The sequence below is a fragment of the Lytechinus pictus genome, chromosome 3, assembly GCF_037042905.1.
Source record: "Lytechinus pictus isolate F3 Inbred chromosome 3, Lp3.0, whole genome shotgun sequence".
Lineage (NCBI taxonomy): Eukaryota > Metazoa > Echinodermata > Echinoidea > Temnopleuroida > Toxopneustidae > Lytechinus > Lytechinus pictus.
In genome coordinates this window covers 44,310,908-44,333,271 of record NC_087247.1, presented here as the reverse complement: position 1 = coordinate 44,333,271, position 22,364 = coordinate 44,310,908, and the positions used below count along the sequence as shown (strand labels likewise).

Below are 22,364 nucleotides of genomic sequence, written 5' to 3'. Positions count from 1 at the left end.
TATTGTAGGTAAGTTTCTGTATCCGACCCACAAAATGTTCTGAATGAAAATATTTCCGTCACAAACATTTTGACCAACACAATTGTTATTTTTACCAATCGTTTTTTAAGAGTGTATGATTATACAAATTAGATTGAATTGATTTTTCTCAAGTTGTTAATTTGTTTTCATTATATGTTTTATTACATGTGACGTTTTGGAAGACAAAGTATTTTTGTTTGGTCCTCTTGATTTCAGAAAAGGAGTTGGGGCCGGAGAAGGGTAATTCTTAGAAGTCGCTCCTATATATTTTTTAAAACCCCAGCACCGCCCTTTATTCGGACATTCATGATAATACTAATGTTAACAAATAAGTGTACAATTGCACATCAATCCGCCAGAATAGCTATGAAATCACAAATTAAATAACTTATTTAATTTTCACATCAAAGTAGAATGAATATTATGTTATTTTGGACTAGCATGTATATTAAGCCGAATTGTAATCATGACATTAAGGATAAGAAATGACAAATTGTGGAAACAACATTGGGAAAGTGATATAAATTTGATTAAGTACATTATTATAAAAAGTTTTTATCTTCATGGATATAATGGTAATAAATATACAGAATTATGAGGCTAGTTTAGTTTTCTCATTTTTATATTGAAAATTTTTCAATGGGTGTTATTTCCCTATAGTATTCATGTCTTTTCATTCATTAGATTTCCTCGCAGACATTGCTGATGTGAAATTTCTAAAAAATATAACATCATTTACCTTAACCCTCTTATAAACACATGATAAAACTGGTGTTGATAGTTATCTCGTTGGTTAGTTTAAATTGCTAGTTTTATGGCAGGTCCCTAGTTTTCTGGGAAGGTTAAAGGTAATTGTCTGAAGATGGCGATGATAAAGAATTACTCATAAAATCAATTGGATGTTTATCCGCCTCATCACAATCAAAATTTGATATAAACTACATCGAATGGTATATCTCACCCATGTTAAATTGATATTTTATGATTGCAAATCGTATATGAAAGAGCGAGAGTATTTTTTATGAATTAAATTAATTATGTTTTAGTTAAAAGTGACATTGAACATGAAGTGTTATTTGTCATTTGGTTTTCAAAAGTTACCTTAAGAACGACCGATGATTCATTGAACTCTTAACATACCGAGGCTTTGAAATAAATGATTGAAATTTAATGATAAGTAAATTTAACCAGTGACATCATATAATTACTAAGGATAAAAGAGACTAAACAGACAGATAGATAAGAGATGATATAGAGAGGGATAAAGACAAAAGAGAGAGAGAGAAATGTATATTTAAAAATAAATGAGAGACTCTCTTGACATGTTGATGTTTCGCAGATGCAAGGCTCCGGAACGAAAAAGAAAAGAAAACATAATTGAGAAGTTTTATGGCGTGTGCAAATTGATAATTAATGATGGTTTGGTATTATATCGCCTTTGGGAATTTCAATTACACATTCAGATCATCGGAGAGAAGTTTGCCTTGTCTGTATGAGCAAAATACATCATCGTTTCAAACATGGGAACTCGCATATGTCTAGTCGATGTCTATGTATGAATCATTTTTCCTACTCTCATAAAACAATGATGGTTGAAGAAAAGAGATCATGAACAACTTGATAGTCAAATCAATCAAACACATTCCCTGACTGATAATGTTGTTCTGGGAGCTGCTAAGTACCAAGACCAGCTAGCTCTCGCTTGTCGTCAATAGACGGACAAGCTCAGGCGTCGACGACAGACTAGAACAGATGAAGCTATCACCGCAGCGCAAGATTCATTATTACTTAATTATTCGTGAGGAATCCATGATTCTTGCGTTTGTGTAATGATTCGACATAATAAGAGTACCATGTTCGATTATGATGTCTCTTTCCTTCTCTGTCATCCCAGAGAGTGTGATATTCGTGTTTTGGAAGAAGTCTTCATGAGTTTTTGGTAGTCATTAGTAGAACGTGCCGATCGGAGGATTTGGAACAACATGTAAGACGACAGCGGATATTGGTGATTAAGTTCAACGGGAGACCCATGCTTGGTCATCGGCGAGCTCCCGGCTAGTATTCAGTTCATTCCACCTTCGATTCAACGAATTATATACTAATTTGTCTCTGCTGTTTTCTTGACTTGACTCCATGAAATCATATTCAAATTGCTTTTTCAAAATCGAAAGTAACGTGAAAAGTTGCTTCATCATAATAACGCCTACATCTATAGAAATAAATAATGCCAAATGTTAAAGTAACAATATTGTTCCCTTATTGAGAACTATCGACTAACTAATCATTAAAATCAAGCCTTTCCGTGCATTTAGATACTACCTTGCTCATTATTAAAGACACATTTGATACTTTTAATCCGGAATTTTAATAGGAAACACTAATCAATCAAATATTTGGGAAAATAAACTTCATCGATCTGTCCAGCGGTCAAGGAAATAAAAATACTACATAAATATCGTTACAGCATAAAAAATGGCTCAATTACTCTTTTATCATTAAAGGTTATGCTGTAGGCAGTTATAACATAATTTTTTTATATACTCGTTAATTGATCTTTTTTCTCTTTTAACTCCCCCCCCCAAAAAAAAAAATCCACTTAAACTGTGCACCAATTTTTGTCCCTTTCAACTTGGAAATGGAAAAGAAAGAGAAAATGTTGAGCCTCTATATGCTGGGTTATACTTTAATTTCGTATTTACATTGTGTTTACTTATTTGTGACCCCCCCCCCCCTTCCCTCGAAAAAAAGTTTGAAAAAATAATGTGCTTTCGGCCATGTCTATCCCTAAAGATACAGTGTTTTACTGAAATCGTATATTCTAATTCGTTAGAAAGCTCTGTATCAAAATAATCAAAGTGTGCTTGTTAAATTAAGTGGTGAAATCGGCAAATGAATGGCTATATTATAATTTCAAGATTCATATATCAATGGTAACCTTAAACTTTGTAAAAGTATTTGGGTGTTACCTTACTCATGACAAAGCAGAAATGATTCGAAATAAGTATCCAATTTTTAATGTCATGAATGTTAGACTAACAGTGAGCTAGTTACGAAGGAAGAAAATAAACGGACAGGGATGGAACGATAGAAAGCAAAATACACAGAGAGGCGTAGATTGAAAGATGTTGTGAACGAAAGAAGGATAGAAACAATCGGGATCATTGCCAGAAGAATATATTGTTTAATTAAAATAGCTAGCTAAGTTAGTTACGTCTTATACACTCGAATAGATAAAGAATTATAGGTTTTCCGATACCACGAACTTTGCTATTATGGGAAATGATCATGATGATAAATAAATAAAAAATAAAAATAAATTCAACACTTTGAAATAAGCATAAGGTTTCAATTGTTTTATCTTATAACAGGTCTTCTTAGCATTTACATGACCGCAATCTCATATTATTTTCTACAGAATGACAAGAATTTCTGGTCCTGTTTTTCATTGGCAACACCATTACAGAATGAACTCTGACAGTCACGTGACTCTGTTAAAGGTCAAGTCCATCCCAGGAAAATGCTGACTTGAATAAATAAAGAAAAATCAAATTAGCACAGTGCTGAAAATTTCATCAAAATCGGATGTAAAATAAGAAAGTTATGATATTTTAAATTTTCGCTTATTTTTCACAAAACAGTGATATGCACAACTAGGTGAGTCAGTCGATGATGTCCATCACTCACAATTTTTTTTTTTTTATTGTTTGAATTATAAAATATTTCATTTTGTATAGATTTGACAATAAGGACCAACTTGACTGACACATATAGTATTAAACAATGCTAATTCCACATGTTCAGGGAGGAATTAATCGTTTTATCACTTGCCAATGAGGAGAAAATTATAATATTTCATATAATAAAATATAAATATGAAATATAATAAAATAAGAAATAGTGAGTGGATGACGTCATGGTCTCCTCATTTGCATACCAGCCAGGATGTGCATATAACAGTTAAATGTGAAATTAAGCGAAACTTTAAAATGTCATAACTTTCTTATTTTACATCCGATTTTGATGAATTTTTCAGTGTTATGCTTGTTGGATTTTTCTCTTTTTATTTAAATAAACTTTTTGTTGGGGTGGACTTGTCCTTTAAAGATACATGCTCTGAAACTCATCGTGAGCGCCATGTATCAAGGTAAGTGTATATATACTAACAGGGCGTGATTTATCCACGCAATCTAATCCTACTACCTCGCTCATATCCTTTACAACCTTTAAGCAATATAAATACCTTTTTTGAGACTTCACCGGGTATTACTGTCTCGCCCTCTTTTATAAATTGACGATGATCATGATGATCGTTTGTAGATATTGCTTGATGAGAAAGTAGAAACGTTTACAACCGGGCTGTCCTTGAATAAGTTTTTTATTTTGCCCTCGCACGAACGGAGCTTTTGATTGGTCCAAAATTTGGCACGTGGTGTTATGTTTTGACTTTTCATCGTCCCATTCACCAATATCGATTCGGAAATGTTCGTCGTGTGACTAACCAATGATTACCAATTTCGAACAAAGGCCGTCGGATCATAAGATCATTAGAGACTGGAATTATAATCACTTGAAACAGTTAAACTTTAAATCTCTTGAAGAATGATAAAAGTGGTTTCTTAGATGATGACCTTTTACCTCGATACTCTTCTGCTACCGCAGGTCATGTTAGTCTGTTGTCTTTACTTGATGATCCCAAAGGCATTGATACCCTGCCTCCCTCGATTCAATATCTTCGCAAGAGGTGTGTGTTGTCAGCTACCGTTTACACCCATATGAGGACGCACTTTATGACAATCGTGAATGTCCTGGGGGAAACGATAATAACGTCGTCTGCCTGAATAGATAAACGCAACGAAGATGAGCTATTCTTTTACGCTTATATAGGTTTTGTGTAATTACCGAAGCATAAGCAAATCGGACGTTTTCGATAACATGGTAGACAAAGCACAAACTCGATAAAAGTGTATTGGAGATTGTGATTGTTACTTAGATTTTGGACAGTGAACGATTAACCAGGAGTGACCAAAGATTATAGATTCTTTCTAACTTTGCCAAATGGAAGGTATACAGGCTCCCCGTGCTTTCCCACATAGCATTGGAACATTTTATGACACGGTTGCCAATGGTCATAACAATGGTTATAACCTTTCTCACGATGGTAGTTATGTTGGTTTAATGAGCAGATTTTCTTACCACAGCAGCACAAACTGTTTGAGAGGCTACCCAAGTCCAGCGGGCAGTGCCAGCGGAGGAGGAGTGGGCGTCGTCGACTCGGAGTCTATTTCGGCGGGATGCTGCTCGTCGACAGCGGCAGTAACGCCGGCGAACTGTCCCAACAGTGGTGGGCATTCATGGACCTCACCTCCCCCTAATCATGGTGATAAGCCTGCAGGACATTTTCCTTTCTTTTACCAAGAAGTTTTCACGCCGGGTGTTCACCACAGTCCACCGACATCATTAGGTCACCATGTCCTGGCTGCTCAAGGAAAACACGGGTATTCGAGCGGGTCTGGTAACCCTCATCCCGCCTGCGGGAACGGCGATGAAGACCCGGCAAGACCAGATAGCGACTCAGGTTAGTAACACAAACTAAGGTTGGCCCATACCTTTATGTTCTATTGCATTCCTTTCCATTATTAATCATTTTCAAATTTTCTCTTATTAGAAAATGACGAAAATACAGTCAAACATGAATTATATTTAAGATTTAGCATCTAACATCATTTTCGTTTCCTCGTCACACTCGGATGACTTTCTTTCTCAATTTATATTATGTAAGGGAAATATCTATCTTTTAAACGCAATTTGATATTCTATTTCATGGATGATTTCTTCAATCTAAATTTGTTACACCTTATGCAATTGTTGATGGCATATAATCATCAACGGAAATGAATAATGCGCAAACATGAAGCCTTATAGACGGTTTCAACAGGTATCCTTTTTTCTAACTAATCTACAAGGCAGAATATAACAGAAGAAAAAGACATCACCGAAAAATTTATGAAATATTTCAAAATTAGTAAAGAAATTTGAAAAACACCATTAGAGATGTACCTCATATTGGGGTTCATGTGCCATGTTTTGCTTATACTATTCAATAAAAAAAAAATGATTTTAATGTTATAAATCTTCACTATGATAAACGCAAATCTCAACACACATCAAGAATGCCTGTGTGTTCTTCGTCGATGATGCCATATCGTGGGCATCATGTGTAGGATATAAATTTTTATACGTATTTATTTGTTTTTATTTCAGGTGTGATAAACCTGTCTTACATTTCAGGCACTGTGGGGCACACATATTCTAAACATAAATTCAACAATAATAACAGAATCAGATTCTTCCTTCCCTTACGAAATTGTGTAACACAATCACCACTATGATGCAAGTTTACTATTCAGCATGTTCAGCAAAGTTCTAAAGAAAATGCACAAATTACAGAATATGTAACTGTTTTATCTAATGACAATCTCTCTTACGAGGGGAGAATACCCAATGAGATTTAATGAAACGAATTGCTAATCAGAATAACATCTCTGTTGTATCTCTTTTGTCACCAATTAATACATCATATTGATTCATCGATATTTTCTTCAGCAATTACACATTGACATATATACAGTACTTGGTCTCTTTTAATGATTATGATGAACCTGAAACATACATGTGTATGTTTTACGAATAAGGAAATGTAGGCCCTTCGAGTCACATCTCTTGCATCTAGCCTCTTGCAGTGTACCCTGGCCCTGAAGAGGTTGGGGGAGGAGATGGCTGATAAATGGTTGACGAGGAGGAGGAAATACAGTGCTATGTATATTTGTTTATAATATCATGAGAAGAATTGGTAGAGGTATAAGTATGAGTTATATTATTCTGTAAAGAATTATTGATATATAGGCTTCATGATTTAAAGGGATGCACGGGGCTGAAGATATTTTTATCTCAATAAATATAGTAAAATTCATAGAGCAAAATGCTGAAAATTTTATCAAAAATCAGATAACAAATAATGAAGTTATTGAATTTGAAAGATTTGCATTATTCCGGTGAAACAGCTAGTTCTAGGTATGTCTTCATTAATATTCATTATGTGGGCTGATGATGTCATATCCCCACTTGTTCTTTTGTATTGTATTATATAATATTAGGTTTATTCAAATTTTTTCTACCAAGAACTAAAACAATTGTATTGACAACTGATTAAATGCATTTGTTATATCGTGCTGCAACTTATTTCATCATAATGGAGACACATCATTTACACATTTATGAAAAAATGAAACAATTATTATTTCATGTAATAACATAAGAAAAAGTAAAGTTAGGATGTGAAATCATCATCCCACCTAATGAATGTTCACCGGAATAATGCAAATCTTTAAAATTCAATAACTTCGTTATTTATTATCCGAATTTGATGAAATTTTCATCATTTTGCTCTGTGAATTTTACTCTATTTATTTAGTTATAAATATATTCAGCCTGGAGTATCCCTTCAACAATAAAAATAGACAAGAAACCGGTGCTAGATTCCAGTATAAATTAAATCGTTGGAATCTAGCATTAGCTGTATTTTCTGGGCTATTATATATATGGATATACATGATAGAGAGAAGAGGTGGGAGAGAGGGTGAGATGGGCTGGGAGAGAAAGCGAGAGAGACAAAAAATCAGAAAGAGAGAGAAATAAAGAAGATGATGGAATTTGAATTATAGTATCGGAGCATGTGCCCTAACATGATTGGAGTAATGTAAGTGATCATGGCTTTACCTTTTATATATTTTGTTTCTCAGATATGTTTGGTAAGATCTAATCTACATTTAAAAAAAATCGAATTGGTAAAGGTTCAATGCAAAAAAAATATTTAATTCATACTACATTTTTTTATTCAAAGAACAAATTATTCCCTCACATAGCATTGGTCATTACAAATCAACTACAACAGCAACAATGAATTATTGAAACCAAAATCAGATTAAAGGGGTAATGGTGCAATGAAATAAATGCAATGTTAAAGATGTTAAATTTAACAATTCAAACATAAGTGTATGAGTAATTGTTTAGCAAAAGGCCACAATACCACAATAATAATTATTTTTTAAATTTCAAATACAGTTAAAGGAGTGCCCTGTAATCGTTACCAAAATACATAGATAAAATATATTTCCTATCAACCATTGCTTAAGGTCATTATAAAACTAATGGTTAGGGCTTTTTTTATTGGTATTATATTTTACCCCCTCCCCCTTTGAATTAAAGAGAAATCGATTCACACATGTGTTTTGAGATTACATTATTCACAAGGCACTATGAAATATGGAAAATCTTTCATTTTACATGTTTCATCTGACAATGAATTGCAACCTGTGTTAAATTTAGCTTTCTTCAGATTTATTTACTTATTCTTTTCCAGATTTTTTGTCTAAATGTTGTTCTATCCCTAAAATTTGGCCATGTGTTTATATACTTTTGACATGGGCCTACTATTCCTTCGTTTAACTTGAAATATTCCATGTTTAATCATTGCATGTAAGAATGTGATGTGTTATGTATATCGACTTTGGATATTTATTTTGTTTGATATTTATTTTATCTGATTTATCTTGAATATGCTTCAAAATATTCGGGAGTGCATTTTGACTCTCTGAGCAAACTGAGCTTTGAATGCTTATAACCACATTTATCCAAGTAGCATTACATTCGAATCGGTCATTTTAGATCGAAAGAAAAAGAATACCGACTAATATATCATCAGTATCAATGTATTCATTTAAACATACTGTCCATCGTCGTGATAATCACAGCTCAGCTTTTGGGTGCAATCACAGTATGATGCCCGTCATTAAGACATACAATCATTATCAATTTTTCTGTACTAACTTCTCATGATAATAATGTTGTTTCTAATTATTAAGACCAACATACCACTGAATTCCTACTTTTGACACAATTGAGTGAATAACGATGGCAAAATCGTTATTGTTGAGATTTAAACATGCTTATTTCTTCTTTGCTTGATCAATCACTCGATTCTAATCGGATCAGACCAAAACGGAAAGAGGTTGGATCGCTTTTAATTGAAAATGATTTATAAAATGGGGATTTAAACAAACAGAAAGCTACACCAGTTGTGAATTGTGTGTATTTGGACAAATATCTTTTGATGCCTCCGCCCAGAAGTTATTCTCAACATTCATTTGCTTTTTAAGTGTTTGCCCTTCCGGGAAAAGATTATCAAGGGGTTCGATGGTTATAATTTCTCTGTTTTAACATGTTTAAAGCGAATCAAGTAAAGAGAAATGTGCACTTTAAATTGCAATACTGCAAGAAGTGTTTTTTTTTAAGAAAGCGACAATAACAGCAATAAGAAAATGACGTCTGTTAAAAAGATTTATGGGACTTTTTAGTTTAGTTTTCAGACATGCATGTTTAGATATTTCCCAAGTATATTAATGTATCGTTATGCAAGAAATTATTAGTGGGCAGATGCATTATGGATGACAATATTGTTTGATATTACAACAAAATAAATAATGGTATTACAGTGTATAAAAAAGGAATGGAAATGACGGGGTATGCCAAAGACAAAGGAACTATTGCTCATGATGCCGGTAAGGTTTGGCCCCCTTCACCATGTTCTCGGTATTCAAATGGCAATTTTCTAAAAACACGTAAAAAAAAAAAATAAAGCAACAAATCTGCGGAGTATACAGCATGTAACTTAACACCCATACGACATTAAAAGATAGCCAAGTAATAGGGACTCTGAAATAGGGAACGGGGGGTGGTGGGGTACTCGTACTCTGCTGGTGGAGAATTTCCTACCAACCTCCAAAATAAGAAGCTGAAGTGTGGGATTTTAATTTTCATTTCAGAAGAACAACTGACTGAGAAACAATTAATCAGAGAAAATCACTGGCAAAACGTTTCATGAAACGCTCCCCATGTTCTTTTGATAACCCATCCCCTGTCTGCTTTGGTAAAGATGCATTGACACAAATGGTGTGTATTCTAATCATGTTAATATTCTGATTTAACATATTTAACACAATCATGACAATAGGTCGTTTCATTACACAGTTACAAGTTTATCCTAAACTTTTATATTGATTGTAATTTTCCCCCGAAAAATATATATTTTACGATATAAACGCAAGTATTTATTTTTAATTTACATGACGAGGATTAAAGATTGGTAAATCTAGAGCAAGCTCTAGAAATGATGTACAATTTTATGTATGACATTGTAATGTTGTACCTAATCGTTTGTTACAAGTTGCTCAATAATTCCTTTGCGAATAAAATGAATAAATATTAAGTTTGGGGATTTATATGAAATGGCTTAGGCTTCACTTTCATTTTGTTAATCATCGTAAAGCTTGGGAAAAGTGTGGAGAAACAAGTATTAATGAAAAATGAAATGTAAACCCACTTTAAATGATAAAAACTCAGTGAAAAAAATGCTGGAGATGTCTGATATAAACTTTTGTTCAAATTCAGTTATGTCCTCAGATCCAGCTGGCACAAAAAGGGTAAAGGTCGTGCTTACTAAGTGTTGACATTTCAATTTGGGTGGCAAAATTGTAACAAAATGCTTGAATGTATTCGTTTTATTTCAATTGACCAAAAGTGCAAGGGAAATGTATGAAAATGTTTCGCAGGGTAAGTTTAATTTCGCCCTTTCCCCTTGACACAGCGTGAAAACGAGCATTTCTGCGCAAACAGATTTCTGCGAGCTTTACAAAAATGGACAGTGCTCACTCAAGTGTAACATTTTGTCAAAACTTTTACTTTCATTGGATGGATGAGACCCAAACCCAAGATAATATGTGAAAAAATTACCCTCATGTTGTATATTTTTGAATTCCCAGGGCTTTTTCAAAGTGTAAACTTTTTTTTGATACGCACTGTATAGGGTTATTTCAACATCTAAAATCAAAATGATAATATTCATTTACGACTTTTAACACTATTTCAACTTTATCGTGGTTTGTATTACTTAAAATGTGGCCATTTGAACACTGATCATTGAATTTTAAATGTAAGGGGCCTATTTTCATTTTGAACGTTGAATACCACGGTAATGTAATGACCACACACTTATGGGTGAATTATAAACCCAAACTTAAAACTCGGAGGGTTTGGAAAATATTCTTATATTTCGGATTGCTGTTGATTTTTATAAGTGTCAAGTGATAGAGCATGATAAAAAATGACATTGGTCCTGAGAAAAGATCTGATATCATTAATACCACATGATTTAGATTTGTCTGTATGTTTCACTAAACTATACTTTTTGACCAAATGGACTATGAAGAATACAATTGTTTTACAGTTAGCTGTGTTTAGGTAATAATTTTATTGTCTATTCACTCGTGTCCATTAAAAAATTGACAAGATAAACCTTGCCAATTGTGGAAACTAAAAATCACAATGATTACTTCTTCTCTACCATCATACGAATCATATTCATATCAAACTGAATATGTCTTTATAGTTAAATGACTATCATGGCTATAGATAGATTGAATTCACACAACTTGTATCAAAGTATCCTATATCATCTGATATGGTTTAAGTACGAGTCCACCCCAACAAATAGTTGATTTGAATAAAAAGAGAAAAATCCAACAAACATAACACTGAAAATTTCATCAAAATCGGATGTAAAATAAGAAAGTCATGACATTTTAAAGTTTTGCTTAATTTCACAAAACAGTTATATATGCATATCCTGGCTGGTATGCAAATGAGGAGACTATGACGTCACCCACTCACTATTTTTTTTTATTTTATTATATGAAATATGAAATATTCTAATTTTCTCCTCATTGTCAAGTGATACAACGATTAATTCCTCCCTGAACATAATTAGCCTTGTTTAATACTATATGGTTCAGTCAAGTTGGTTCTTATTGTCAAATTTATAAAAAATGAAATATTATATAATTTAAACAATAAAAACAAAAGAAATAGTGAGTGATGGACATCATCGACTGACTCACCTATGTTGTGCATGTCACTGTTTTGTGAAAATAAGCGAAACTTTAAAATGCCATAACTTTTTTATTTTACATCCGATTTTGATAAAATTGTTAGCACTATGCTAGTTTGATTTTTCTCTATTTATTCAAGTCAGTATTTTCATGGTGTAGACTTGACCTCTAAGTACTGTCCTGAATGCCATAAATGATATTCGCTATGTGAAAGAAATAGTTATAGATATTGAAAAAATAGCAGTCGAATAGTATATGTAGTTAAAAAAATCAAAGAGTTTAAAGGGTCGTTAATTCGCTAAAATCATTTAGGAAAAGACCAATGAATGTAAATCAGTTATTTCATATTCTTATTCTGAACAATAGTCAAATTTATCATCGCACATACCTCGTTCTCCCCTTATGGCACAAGAAACAATTAGATTGATATTTATTGTTCAACATTTATTATGGTCGTTCTTCCATTCTGCATGTTCGAGATGCTATTGAATGGACTGTTATCAATTCTGAAGAGAACTATTTTTATTACCCCTCCGAAATTGCATATCACGTGTAAATTTTTATGGATTGGAATAAATATCTATAAATATTTATTTGATATTTATGACAAGATAAATTTACTTTTAAATCGATAGATTGACATGGGTAATGCAACCCTGAGGAATGGAGAGTTCGCGAATAAGCAAATGGAGGAAACAGAACTATAGGCCTACATAGTGACATAGATATGAGGACAAGTGCAAATAAAGGTTACGAACTTGCGTACCAAAACACGGAAGACATGTGAGGTGCTACCAACTTTCAAGAGAAAAACCAGTCCGTAAAAATGAAAATGACTAGGGTACCCCATGGTAATAACTAATTAGTCTGCTGTGCAAACCCTTCACTCGAGTTATGGGTCTGAATGTGCAGCCTATAGTTCATTGTGTACCGAAGGCCCTCTCGCTCAGAATTGAAACAGCTCGTTTTGTATGTGCTAGTCTTTGCGTGGAGACCCACTTGTTGATCAAAATTTCAATCGGGGTATGTGCTTGCAGACTAATAACTGATCGATGTTGTGATAACGGACAATAATGGGGCGTTGCAAGAAACTTGTGATCAATTGCAAGTGTATTTTCGTTCCTGAAATCAAGCATTTGCCATGCAAGTAATTACAAATTTGCGATTGATTGCTAATCCGCTCCATGAAACACGGAGTGTAATCTGATTTGCTGTGGCTAAAAGTGATCAGTAAATTGTAAAATTGCTACAGAATATTTTGCGATTGATTGCAAATATTTTCTTGCAACACCCCCTTAGACCACGATAGGGCGATGTACCCATCCCTGTTTGATGCTATATCTTTGTCTTATCATGTTCATTGGACTCTTCGGAGTTATTAGTCTTGCTCAGTTACACCAATGAAACCGACTAAAGACCGATTGCATGTCATCGGAAATAAGAAGATAACTGTCGTCGGTCTAGAGTGGAAATGCCGTGGCCGAGTGGTCTAAGGCGCCTGACTATATGTGGGAAGTCAAAGGTTCGATCCCCGGCCACAGCACCTATATGCCCATGCGTAAGGCATTTTTAATCGGCAATGCTCTTATCCTGCATTCAGCTAAATGAAAATGCTATACGCATTCTTGGTAACTAGGTGTGCTCTTTTTTGTTAAAAGAGTCGATTTCGTTGGTGTAACAGTGGTATTACCACGGTCCCTTACTAAAGATGGCCTAATGGGGACATCATGGGATTGTATTTAATATCACAATATCATGTACCCCTGTGTGAAGTAAAGGGGCTCAGCAGAAGTGCCCTAATTCTACACCTGTTTAACCCAAGCAACAACCCCTTGTGGAGTTGGTATAGAGGGGAAAGTTTATCATTCCACTCAGTGCATGGGAAAGGAATATCCATCATACACACTTTCAATTTATTGGGATAGCAGCTTAGATGATGACAGTTAATGTTCATTGAAAATGTGAAAAACCTTGAAACATGACAGAATAGAATGACATTTTTAGACGTGGAAGGATGTTTTATTATTTACTTTACTGCATTTTATGCACCGTGTTTCGGTTTTGATCTAAGGGTATAAGGGTATATTACCTAAATTGCACAGAAAGTCATTAAATTTATATTCGGATTAAAAAAATTGACATTTTTTAAACATTGGTAAGTCCAATTTCCCCCAAAATATATAGATCTATGGCAGTGGTGACGGACATTGACATTCGACGGGTGAAATATTAACACATTTTAGTCTGTCATATCACGCAAATCCCAATCAGTGTAAACATTCATAATTTGAATATGTCATCGATTTAGTAATGTCATGTAACTTGATGATGTAAATGAGTCAAATCACTTTTGGAGAAACTGATCAATAACATTAATCAATCGGAGATGTCTAAACTTTGACAACATTCAGCAACTTTCATACTTTACCTTTTCTTATTTGGACTGGGTAGTCGACTCGAATGTATATGACTTTGGTAATTCTTGTAATTATGGTTTAATGGTTAATGACCCTTGTAAAAAAAGAAGATAATTATTGTCGTAAAATTCGATAACCTTAGATATTAACGGGAGTTGTGTGACACGCATGGGTAAAGGCAAACGTCATTTTTAAGGTGCCATATTGACAAAATGGTTTCAAATTTGTTTAAGGCCGGGGTATACAAGGAACTCATTGGATATCTTGATTTGATATTGCATGGGTTTCTTATCATACCGAATACCCGTTTAACACCCGGGTATTTGGCTAAGTGGAAAGGACGTCTTGTCAAAGCGGTAGGATTCGAGCACACAACCCTCTGACTATAAGAAGAGAAACTCAAACTACTACACCATGACATTTCTAACTATTTTGTCTTAACATAGTGTAGGAAAATTACTTGATTTAGTATAGTGCAAATTAGACGACCGGTATAATTACCTATTAAGCGATTAACATATCGTACATAATATAATCGCTATTTTAAAACAGCTATATCATTATTATTATTATTATTGTTATTATTATTAATATTATTATTATCATTATTATTATTATTATCATTATTATTATCATTATGGTTGTTATTATTATAATTATTATCATTATTATTATTATTATCATTAGTATTAATCAATATCAAAGGATATCATGGTAGTCCGAGATATCAAATCGTCTGTACAGTATATGCGATTTTCGAGAAACACTTTGCCTAATTCCATTGAATTTTCTACCTTTCAGATCATGATCAAAGGGTGACTGAAAATCACGTTGTTTGTTAGGGTTTTATAAGTTTTAGTAAACTGGCAACTTAATGTCATATTTCATTGTGGTATATGCATACATAATATGCTAAACGATTTGCAGCCTCAAGTGCTACTTTAGTGCATTTTTAGAATGATATATCATTTAAAAACTGCAAATTTAAGATGAGCATCCAATCCTCTCTGGCACGTGTCCTACACTGTAAAAAATGAAGTGCTAATTTAGCACTTACAGTGCTTGTATAGTGACTGCACTACAAGTGCTGATTTTCTAGTTCAAATTTAAATTAGAAAATCAGCATTCGTAGTGCAGTCACTATACAAGCACTGTAAGTGCTAAATTAGCACTTCATTTTTACAGTGTATATTTCTATGATTGGGGTGGATAAACCGTAGACTTTGCGAACCCGGTTCGTTGATCATCCTTTTATTCTAAGAACTGAACTGATGGACTAAAAAGGGATTAGAGAATCCTTCCTCCTTGTCATTTTGTTTTTATTCAATTCAGGTTTTCCTGTATTACTAACATATCATTTTTTTACTGGTTCTTTATGAAAATATGATTCCTTCTTTTATCAGATTTAGCGCCCTCTGTCGGTACAGTAAGTAAAATTATTTTTTCAACGGCTCATCATTGCATATATATATATTGCATATATATATATATATATATATATATATATATATATATATATATGCAAGTAATGTATTCTAGAATTTAAGCCCCATCCCATACTTTACAAGTTGTTTTCAAAACAAATATGGATATGCATGAGTAGGCCGATATATACATAATCATAAGTATGGAAGAACAATCGAAGAATCAGCTATTGGCTGATATAATGCCAGGCTGGCATAATACTAATTACATAGGAACATGTCATGTCTAAGGCTGCGTTTATGCGACCTCAAGCCAGAATCATGATTTGAATCATGATTCGAATCATGATTCAAAACACAAACATGAATCACGATATCACAGAATCAGCGTTTAGACGACCTTCATTCCAATGCTGTTTCTCCTCAGATTCGGGCCAATCCAGTGCGCATCACTAGTGCGCAGTTTGACAGAGGAAGTTTTTCGCACGTGCTTCGGCTCTCGAAAAATCTTTTGCTTCCAGAATTCAGTCTATACCTAATTTTATTTACTTCTATCATATAGGGTCCATGTGCTTCTATTCATCTTGTTAATTTATCAAAAATGGTGTTCGGAAGTGAATTTCAGCGTAGATCCAATATAATATTGACACTCTATACTCAACAACAACTGAGATCATTGTCTGTCCAGTTAATTCATTTACTAGAACTTGAAGTTGAAGACATGACCAAAAAATGAAAAGTAGTGGACGATGCGATGACCAACACAGAACTTGGACATGACAAGAAATGCATGCAGAGTAATCATGTACATACAATGAGCTGAGCTTGGCAAGAGTCGAACCGAAAGTAGCCCGACACAGTGAGGTCATATAATCATGATTCAAATCACGATATCGTTTATTCGAACATTTTCGTACGTGATTCTGCAGAAACGTCTTTCCAAACGCCCCTTTTTTCGTGTTTCATGTTTGTGATTCTAATCATGATTATATTCAATTTCGACTAAACGCAATCGTGATTCTGCAGAATCGTGATTTGAATCATGATTCAGATCATGATTCTAGGGTGAAAAAGTGGCGGATAAACGCTAGGGGCTGACCTTATATAGACGACAGAAATTACTTTTGAGTCTCTTTTATCAAACTGGGAACAATGACATTAGAAAATTGATTATATAATATACTCATTAATTCTTTTGTATTCATCATATTAATTATCAAATATTTTAATTTTTAGAAATGATCATAAAGATGCTCATGAATTAACGGCTGTAAAAATAGGTGACACGATATTTGCCCCTGCGACAATATTGCTCTGGGCTTAATTTTGTCTTAGATGTAGGGTTAGGGTTGCAATATTATTTTATGTTAGGTTTAAGGTTAGGTTAAGGCATGGACTAGTAGGTTAGTGTGTTGTATTTAGAGCGGAGCAATTGTCGCCGGAGCAAGTGTCATGGAACCGTAAAACAGATATGACATTTTGGAGTTTAGCTTCATTATGTGAAGGGAATATGCAAATGACGGAGTAGATGCATAATTGTTTTTATGAAAGCACAATTATAAAATTTCATATTTTTCTTATCTTAAATCAGTTTTTAATGATGTGTATTAATTGTTCTGCTTCTTATGCATTTTTTCCTCATTTTTATTCAAAGCAATTTTTTAACTGGGAGGGCTAGGCCTGGAAATAAATTAAAACTCCTTCAACAGTCCCTTATGAAATTTCATTTTCTGCTATCATATTAATAAACCTCTTATAGTGATAATTTATATTAGGAAGCTGCATATGTGTAGAATCATTACACTGTGATCAGATGATCGCGACGATTACATTTGATACTGCTCTAATCAAACAACCTATATACAATTAATAACCCTCCCCATATTTGGAGCACGGAACAAAAATCATGACACATTTATAATAATTGCAATTTTATTTCACGATGCATGATCACTCGAGCGTCACCTGAGTTATCATTGTGTCATGATGTGATGAACAAAATGAGTAATGCTTTGGTTATACCAGATAAGACACAGATAAGACACGTGGACATCACAGGAAATATCAGATGAGATCATTTAAGTAGCACACTCTATTCATAACCGAAATTATCGAGATACTGCATTTGGACATACATACACTCTTTAATTATCGAGCCTATATAGTTTGTTGGTGGTGACTTATGATTTTATCAATTAAATGGAAACGAATGAAGAGATTATAGTGAGATACTTGTAGCGTTTAATTTTCATGGGATTTAAAGTCATTAAATAAATGTTTATTTGAATTTAATTTAATTTAATCCAATTAGTCAAAATAGCGATGAGTTTTGGTAATTTTGTCGTTTCTCAAGTCGTCTCACGTGTTTTATCACATATATGTTGTGTTATTAATCGAAAAAATTGTATTGTTTTGTTTTGTCTTACAGCATTGAGACAAATCATTTAAATCAAATCTTCACTCAAAAAATATTATGTTGTAATGGTGTTATAATTTTGCGAAAAACACCTTTAGTCATAAAACTGGTAAAAATGGCACTTGGTGGATAAATACAAATGAATTGAGTATCTTTGTTTAGAGACATTCACATCAAAGTAAATATTTTATCATATTTTTCATAGTTTTTAAGTTTTTATCCGCCACAAATTACTAAGTCTGACTCAAAGTAAAAACAAAAAAGGAGTGCTTCAATTGTGTAACAAAACACAAAAACATGTGTAGGCCTACACATGCAGGTGTATGAGGTAACCTTTAGAAGTTTTTTTCATCCCCACTCTGCAATATCGTATCGTAAATTATATTCACAGTAAATAGAGGTCATTTTCGACCAATTGCTCTTAACCTTCTCCTAATTAAGTAATGTCTGCAAATCACAGGTAGTGGAAATCGGCTGTCTACAGCATACACGTATTTTCATGGGGAATCCCCTATAGCATGTGATGTGGCTTGCAGGCAGTTTAATGTTTTCAATTGTTGCTTCATTGGTCCGTGGATTGGTCAGACATCCACATCTCCGGTAGCCTGTACCCTTCATTCTCAAGGGAGTGGTCCCAGGAGAGGTGTCAAGATGAATCCCAGTTTGAATAAGAGGGGTGTCGCATTACCCCTAATGTCGGGTAAAACTCCTGAACAGTTTCATCACTAATCATTGTTGACATCATCCCCATCCTCTCACTGACGATCATGGTGGATAATTAATCGTGACAGATAATTTCTTGCTTCTATTTTCTGCGTTAATTGGACGACTGGGGCCGATTGACCTGAGAGAACGGATTTGACAAATAAGGTGGTTGACCTATTTAATTTCCCCAAATTGCACGGTCCAATTCCCTTTGTAATATACACCGACGTCTGGTTTCATTGCAGGTTAATCAAAAATATAAATGGTGATCAAAACTTGTCAATGTAGCTTTTATCTGACTTCCTTTGTAAGCGTTGGTGACAAAATTTGTTTAGGTGGAAGATCTAAACTCACGTGTCAGTCTGCGGCTTACATGACAGGGAGCTTTTCGGTAAATTATCAAATTTATTGATAATCGTACAAACTTAATCGTTGAATCATAAAAATATATGGGTTTCTTTTAGGTCGATGCATTGGACAAAGTAATGTAAAATGATTACATTATTCATAGCCAAAAATAGTACTTCATTCCAGGCACTTTGGTCAAAACCCCCCTGCCCACTTCCAGCCCAGTTTCATCGTTCACGACTGGTAAAGTTTAGAAAACGTGAATAATATTGAACTACAATAACCAAAAGCAAAAGCAAAAAAAAAATCCCTGCGATCATCCGATATTTCAACATTGTAAAGACTATCAAGTGATGATCCTTTATGAAATTTTCAATTTGTCCATTAATGAGATTGAATTACCGCTCTTTCTTAGTAATGTTTTCATTTTTCTCATTAAATTAAATAATTTGAAGACCCATCTTACCTATTTAGTTATCGGAAAGTACAAAAATTGCACATTTGCAAAGAGGTGCATCCTTCCCACAATAATAAGATTGAATTTTATGATTTTCGTTCAGTTGATCTGAATTCAAATTTTTAAAATATATAGTCACTTAGGAAGGCCTTAACTACCAAGCACACCTGTCTTTTATTTGCACCTAAAACCAACAATTTCTTAAAGAATATGTTTTATTAATTACTGATTTCCAGTATGGAAAATGTCTTTGTAAAGAATACACACAGTCTTCTGGACTAATCATATTCATGGTTGCGTAATACATTTTCACCTTATCAAAACATCATACGTATTATTAATCAAACCTAACATGTATTTAAGTATCTTATTCAGTGTCAAATAATCTTAGATTGATGGATTATTTAAAAAAAAAGACTCTCTGACTTTGGACTACAAAAGTTAATCTCAGATACCAAGGTCGGTCAAGCTCCGAATCAACCCAAACAAAGCAGATACCGAACGACTTGGTTCGTTCTTTCAAATTGGAATTAACATTTCCAATGCATTTATAACATTTATATATGAAACGGTCTAAAACGCACCTATGTTAAAATAATTCATCAAACGATAGTCCTTGTTCTTGCAATCAACGACTTCATAAATATTTCTTCGTGATTGTTGTATTTTAGAAAAACCATGTTGATTTCATCATGGTCATATAATTATTTGAATTGCTATGATGATGGGTTATGTGTTGCACTGCAGGGCGCCCTTGGAAAGCAGTTTTGCATAATTGAACAGGCCTACCCTGCTATATACCCTAAAATGTCATTAATTATTTAATTGATTTTCCTTCTTGTTTGTTTGCTTGATATACTTTAGATCAGAGTGTGGGTCACCAGACTGTATCCGCCAGCTACACCTGGATGGCGCCACCACCCAACGTCCGAACACGTAAGAAACGAAAACCATATACAAAGTTCCAGACCTTCGAGTTGGAGAAGGAGTTTCTCTACAACATGTACCTCACACGGGACCGGCGTTCCCACATCTCAAGAGCACTGAGCCTCACCGAGAGACAGGTCAAGATTTGGTTTCAGAACAGGAGGATGAAACTGAAGAAGATGCGGGCAAGGGAGGATAACGAGAGGAAACATCAGACGCACCACCCCTCCGGACAGCATCATCACCACCACCACCATCTAGAGTCGAAAGGCGGGGACCATTGCACGATCGCAGGCGCCACCGAGCTGATACACAAACCCAACGCTATCCACCATGCCTATGTGGGCGGTGGCGGCGGTGGCGGTGGAGGCACACACGAATCGAACCCGTTGATCGAATTACAGCAGCACAGTGCTTTACAACATCATGTCATTACAGCTATCTAATCATCGAACGGAATGAATGCGAATCAAAGATGGACCACAGCTGAGAAAAAATAAACATAAAACCTGAGACCAAAAATAGTGACTAAAATAAAATACAGATTTCTACCAATATGCTACAGTCAGACCTACGAAACTGACTCAAGCGGCCAAATCTATGCTTTATTTCCATCGATAGATTTGGGTGTGCATAACCTGTGTGACTGAACATTGAAGAGCTTGTTGGTTATTTTCACCATCGTCCACGAAAGATCATTGACAAAATTGAATTTGATTTAATTGAAACTATCAAGATTTCTTTTAATACACAAGCAACATACTCTTCTCTATCCATGCTGGTACAACTCCCGTCCGTATTGTCGATAATGGATGGAGTAGAAGTTTTATTTGAATGCTTGTTTAGATTTGTATGAATGAATGCGTAATAAGAATACACAGAAAATCAATTTTCTTTCACTCAACGATTAAGGATGGTTGGCGGAAATTCAATAAAAGAATTTCATTCTTACTTTCGTCGTTCTCATTTTACATGCCACAAAATCAACATGTTTTGCAGTTACAGTAGATAACTGTGTTACGCATTTGTCATTTTTGTGTATGATTATGTTTATAGTTTACAGTTAATTTCTTTTTCTAGGAATGGTCAAGAAGCAACTCCTTGGTATGGTTTAACAAAGCATTCTACAGTTTTTATAACGACATGTAGCCTTTTTAGTACACTTTATGTTTTAAAATTTATTATTATAAATCAAATTGGAGAGGTCGTTTCATCAATATTTTTATAAATTCAAATGGCACTATAATAGTGTTATATATGATGTATAAAATAAAACTAGCAAATGGTAGTAGTCACGATTTATTAATAAAAATATTTCTTATCATGACAATTATGACTTATTTGCTACTTTGTCACGCTAAATGAATAATTTCAATATGTATGAGAATTGACCGTGCTCGTTGAGACCATCAAATTCTCGCAATAGAATAATGATAAAATAAAAAATAGATTGATAAAGAGAATGAGCGATGCAAGTAGTCGATGTGACATTTTAATCTGTAAACAAAACTCTTAACTGATTAGCTTATTTTATTTTATAAAGATTGATATTGTTACGTCATCCACACTTAAAAAACAAAGGGTCAACTTTTTAACTTTACTAATCACACTGGGTATGCTGAGAACATCTGTATGCAACTGTCTACC

General features: G+C 34.0%; 1 protein-coding gene across 1 annotated transcript; it reads left to right on the top strand.

Moving 5' to 3' along the window:
- The first annotated feature begins 4,923 nt into the window (after positions 1-4,923).
- Positions 4,924-21,163, top strand: LOC129256291 (homeobox protein Hox-A10-like). The gene is made up of 2 exons (XM_054894535.2): positions 4,924-5,596; positions 20,655-21,163. The coding sequence occupies exons 1-2, from the start codon at positions 5,077-5,079 to the stop codon at positions 21,161-21,163; spliced, it is 1,029 nt and encodes a 342-aa protein (XP_054750510.2). The 5' UTR covers positions 4,924-5,076.
- Positions 21,164-22,364: the final 1,201 nt, after the last annotated feature.